Source organism: Portunus trituberculatus, chromosome 12 (assembly GCF_017591435.1).
Source record: "Portunus trituberculatus isolate SZX2019 chromosome 12, ASM1759143v1, whole genome shotgun sequence".
Classification (NCBI taxonomy): domain Eukaryota; kingdom Metazoa; phylum Arthropoda; class Malacostraca; order Decapoda; family Portunidae; genus Portunus; species Portunus trituberculatus.
The window spans coordinates 1,100,539-1,105,538 of NC_059266.1; the positions used below are offsets into that span (position 1 = coordinate 1,100,539).

Sequence of the window (5,000 nt, forward strand, 5' to 3'; positions counted from 1 at the left end):
AAATGTAAAATAAAATGATAGAAAAGCACTTGATAGATTGACAGACAGACAGATAGACAGACATCTTTTTTTCTCTCTCTCTCTCTTTTCCTTCTTTTCTCCTTCTTTTTCCTTCTTCTGTCTTCAGTCCTTCACTTCCATTCATTTTCTTTTTTCCTTCTTTTCTTTCCCTCTTTTCTTTTTCTTCTTTTATTTCTTTCTTTTACCACTCCCTGACTTTCTTCCTCTTCCCTTCTTTTACTTTACTTACTCCCATCTTCATCTCCTCTCTTACTTTCTTTCCTTCTCCCTTTCCTTCTCTCCCTTTCCTTTCCACCCCTTGAACCTTCTCCTCTTCTTCCTCCTCGTCCTCCTTCTCCCCCTCCTCCTCTCCCATTATTTCATCAGATCTCTTGTCTTTCCCTTTCGCTTCATCAACTGTCTCTTATCCATCTCTTCCTCAACCCTTTCGTCACCCTCTTCTTCTTCTTCTTCTTCTTCTTCTTCTTCTTCTTCTTCTTCTTCTTCTGTACTCTTCTCGTTGCTCTTCCCAACATTCCTCGTTTATCACGTGTTCTCCCCTCTCCCTCTCTTCGCTAATTAACATTTTTATCGCCTTCTTTCTCATCTTCATTTAATTTTCCATCCAAGTTATTTTCTCAGATTAGAAAGAAAATTAATCTTATTCCTCTTGTTAGTCTTTCCTTTGTTTCTTTTCCGTCTTTCTTGTGAGTTTTATATTGTTCTTTATTTCATTATCTAGTTGTTTTTGTTGTTGTTCTTTTGTTTTTGTTGTGGTGCCTCCTATCTCAAAGCCCACCCGCTAGGAAACCGTTGCCCAGAGTGAGGAAGCCCAACCCACACTCGGACCGCGGACAGGATTCGAACCCGTGCGCTTTGGGACTCCTCCTGTTGACATCTTTTTAATTTTTTTTTTTCGTATTCTTCTTTATTTCGTTATTTAGTTGGTTTCATTTTTACTCTTCGTTTTGTTGTGGTTATATTCAATGCGGTTCTCTTTTTTGAAACTCCAAATCTTCTGTTAATATTTTTTTTTCGTATTGTTGTTCTTTATTTTCTTGTTTAGTTATTTTTATTGTTATTTTTTTTCATTTTTGTGGTTTTATTATTTTTTTTGTTCTCTTAAGAAAACTAATCTTTTTTATTCTTTCTTGGTTTCTGTTCCTTCTTTCTTGTGGGTTTCTTATTGTTCTTCTTTATTTTGTTGTTTAGTTATTTTTGTTGTTGTTCATTCGTCTTTGTCGTGGTTTTATTTATTGTGATTCTCCTTTTTAAAACTTCAAATCTCCTGCAAACATCTTTTTTTGGTATCGTTCTTCTTTATTTCCTTAATTGTTTCCTTTCCTTTCCTTTCCTTATTGTTATTCCTCAGTCCTTGTTGTGCTTTTATTTACGACAGTTCTCTTTTTTAAACCCTAATCTCCTGTAAACACCTTTTTCATTTTTTTATTGCCACATTTTCTTTTCCCTAAACTCACATCTTCATTTCTATAAACGTCTTCTAATGTTCCTTTTTAAAACCTATAACTTTTTTCCATTGTCTTTTTCTCTTACAGTAACGTGAATGGCAACAAAGACAAATTACCCTATTTATTTATTTATTTATTTATTTATTTATTTGTGGCTCTAATTGATCTTGTTCTTTATTTCTTTGTCTTTATTTCTTGCCGGCGATTTGAGTGTTGTCAAGGAACGATTATGAAATTTGTCTTTGATTTCCTCTTTGCACACTTTTATTGCATTTCTCATTATTCTTTTCCTTTATTCGGTTCTCCCTGTTTCAGATTATATTATCAGTTCTTCTCTTAACACACACACACACACACACACACACACACACACACACACACACACACACACACACACACACACACTCTCTCTCTCTCTCTCTCTCTCTCTCTCTCTCTCTCTCTCATTACCTATTTTCTTTCTCCTTCTCTTTCTCCCCCTCACAATATCTACGGACGAACAGAGGAGAGAGAGAGAGAGAGAGAGAGAGAGAGAGAGAGAGAGAGAGAGAGAGAGAGAGAGAGAGAGAGAGAGAGAGAGAGAGAGAGAGAACTAATAACATAATCGGGAAGATGGGAACTGAAGATGATAGGATAAAGAAAATAGATAGGAAAGAGATACTCGTGAATAGAAAAGATGAAAAGAAGACAACAGGAAAGGCGTAGATAGAGATAAGAGTGAAGAAAAGGGGAATAAATAGCAGATAGATAGATAAGTAGATAAATAGATATAAGATTACAAGAAAAAAAATAAAAGTAGACGATGATAAGAAATGAATAGAGAAATACAAATGGTAGATAAGGATAAGTAAGAATGAAAGTGAGGAAAAGAGAAATAGAAAGATAATATTAGAAAGACAAATAAGTCAAGAATCACAAGAAAGAATTAAAAGACAATATTATAAAAGCGAGATTAAAAGGCAAAGAATCACGAGATAATTAAAGACAGACTATTACAAAAACGAGCTGAAAGGATAAAGAATCACAAGAAAGAGTTAAATAGAGACAATATTAGAATAAGTAAAGAATAATGAGTGTTTTTATGTAAGAGAGGAGGACTGGCTAAGTACAACAAAAGTAAAAGAAAAAAGGCCCACTCAGTCGCCAGTCTCCTTACAGAACCGAAAAAATTAGCCAAAGGAGAGGGACAAATGTCTTGAAGTCTCCTCTTGAATGAAGTCAAGTAACAGGAAGTTGGAAATACAGACACAGGCAGGGAATTTGAGTTTACCAGAGAAAGGAATGCATGACTGAGACTACTGGTTAACTCTTGCATTAGGGAGTTGGACAGAATAGGGATGAGAGGAAGAAGAAAGCTTTACACAACCCAATGACAGACAATGATAAAAAACGAAACAGAGAAATATAAAGAAAAAAAAAAACTATAAAAAAACTTACAATGAAAGAGTTAACGACACCACAGACACACTTACCCAGATAACGCAGGTCGTGTACATGGAAAACCCTATGAATTTTGCCTCGTTGAAGTTTTCCGGCAGGTTCCTCGTCTTGACAGCATACACGGTGCACATCAGGATAAGGAAGAAGTCCCAGGCGAGCGGTATAATGATAGCCCGGTCAGTGGTGTTGCAGACGAGAATCACCTGCCATAGATTGTCAGATTAGGCGTGGAATTTAACTCCTTTCAGTACTGGGACACATTTTCTACCTTGAGTTTTTGGTGTGATTAGATGTTTTTATTTACTCGTACATTAGGAAGGGTTTATGGAGGTCAGAAGATTAATGGTCCTGCCAGACAAGATTCACCTGCATTGATTGTCAGGTTAGGGGTGGAACTTTACCCTTTCAGTACTGGGACGCATTTTTTACCACGAGTTTGGGGTATTAGATTATTTTATTTACATTAGGAAGGGTTTATGGAGGTCAGAAGATTAATGGTCCTGTCAGTGGTGTTACAGACGAGATTGTTTCATTAGGCGTGATACTTAACCCCTTCAGTACTGGGACGCATTCTTTACCACGAGTTTTGAGTGTGATTAGATCATTTCATTTACATTAAGAAAGGTTTATGGAGGTCAGAGGGGGGATAATGGTCAGTCTTCACTATTTTAATCCACACACAAGTTTATGAAGTTTAAAATCACCAAATAGTAAGCAGAATGAATATAGAAACACGTCCTGGTACAGAAGGGGTTAAATGGAATAAGTTTCAAGATAGTTATCCTTAAATTTTTGGTGCTTCTCGATTCTTTTTGTGTGTGTGTGTGTGTGGGGGGAACCTGCCATTGATTGATTGTTTAGTTAGACATGGTTCTTAGCCACCAAATAAACACACACCAAGACAGAAATACACACGCAAATACACACACACACACACACACACACACACACACACACACACACACACACACACACACACACACACACACACACACACAGCGGTATTCTAACTAAAAGCACGTTAGAATGTGATCAATCTCTCTCTCTCTCTCTCTCTCTCTCTCTCTCTCTCTCTCTCTCTCTCTCACAATATCTGAGTGCCTTCCTGTCTTGCTCGTGTCTGTTATTCCTCTTTGGTATTCCTCCTCCTCCTCCTCCTCCTCCTCCTCCTCCTCCTCCTCCTCCTCCTCCTCCTCCTCCTCCTCTTTCTCCTCCTCCTTCTCCTTTTCATCATTTCTCCGTCTAGTCCTCTCTCCTCCTTCAGCTTTTATCTTGCATATTTCTCTCTCTCTCTCTCTCTCTCTCTCTCTCTCTCTCTCTCTCTCTCTCTCTGCCCATTAACTGCTCTTTCTTTTCCTTTACTTTCTACTTGATTTGTCACTCCTTTCCCCTTCATACACTCCCCTCCTCCCCTACACCTCTCCCCTCACCCACTCCCCTCTTTCTATGCCCCCCCTTCTTTCTTCCTTCCTGCACCTCACTTTCCTTTCCTCTTTCCTCCCCATCCTTCCCTATCATTCACCTCCCCATCTTCCCCTCACCTCCCCTCTTCCCCTGTCACTCACCTTCTCATCCCTCCCTCCCTGTCCCTCTGTCACCTCACCTTCTTCCCTCTGTCCCTCGCTCTCCCTCTTCTATCTTCTCCCCTCACCTTCCCTTCTCCCCTCTCACCCCATCACCTCCCCCTTCCCTTCTCCCCATCCCTCACATTACCTTCTCCTTTCACCTCCTAAATTGCCCATCCTTCAGCTCCTCTTTTCCCTTCCCCTCCCCTCCTCTTTCCTCTCCCCTTTCCCTTCCCTCTTCCCCTCACCTCATCTTCGTTGGGGTAGTGGTGGTTGCTGTCGGGCACGTCCAGGATAAGCATGGCAATGATGATACCCAGCTCGATGCCAATCAGGCCACATGTGATCACCACCTGGCGGGGCGCGACGGGGATGGCGGTGGTGGTGGTGGTGGTGGTGGTGTGAAGATTGGATGAATTATTAGGTTGTTTTTGGTGTTTTTGGTCGTTTTGGTGTTTTTTTTTTATTTAGTTTTGCATGATATTGTCTGTTCTGTTGTATTTTGTTTTGAAATGGAGCGTTTGTT

At 39.5% G+C, this 5,000-nt stretch overlaps 1 protein-coding gene across 7 annotated transcripts in view; it reads right to left on the reverse strand.

Annotated features, from left to right (window-relative positions):
* The window catches only part of LOC123502556 (metabotropic glutamate receptor 5-like), a 126,300-nt gene that overhangs the window by 7,921 nt on the left and 113,379 nt on the right, over window positions 1-5,000 (reverse strand). For all 7 annotated transcript variants that reach the window (XM_045251691.1, XM_045251695.1, XM_045251694.1 and 4 more), the window contains exons 16-17: window positions 4,723-4,827; window positions 2,942-3,112 (exon numbers count right to left, since the gene is read on the reverse strand). In XM_045251691.1, the coding sequence (XP_045107626.1) occupies window positions 2,942-3,112; window positions 4,723-4,827 (276 nt within the window). The remainder of the gene's footprint in view (window positions 1-2,941; window positions 3,113-4,722; window positions 4,828-5,000) is intronic.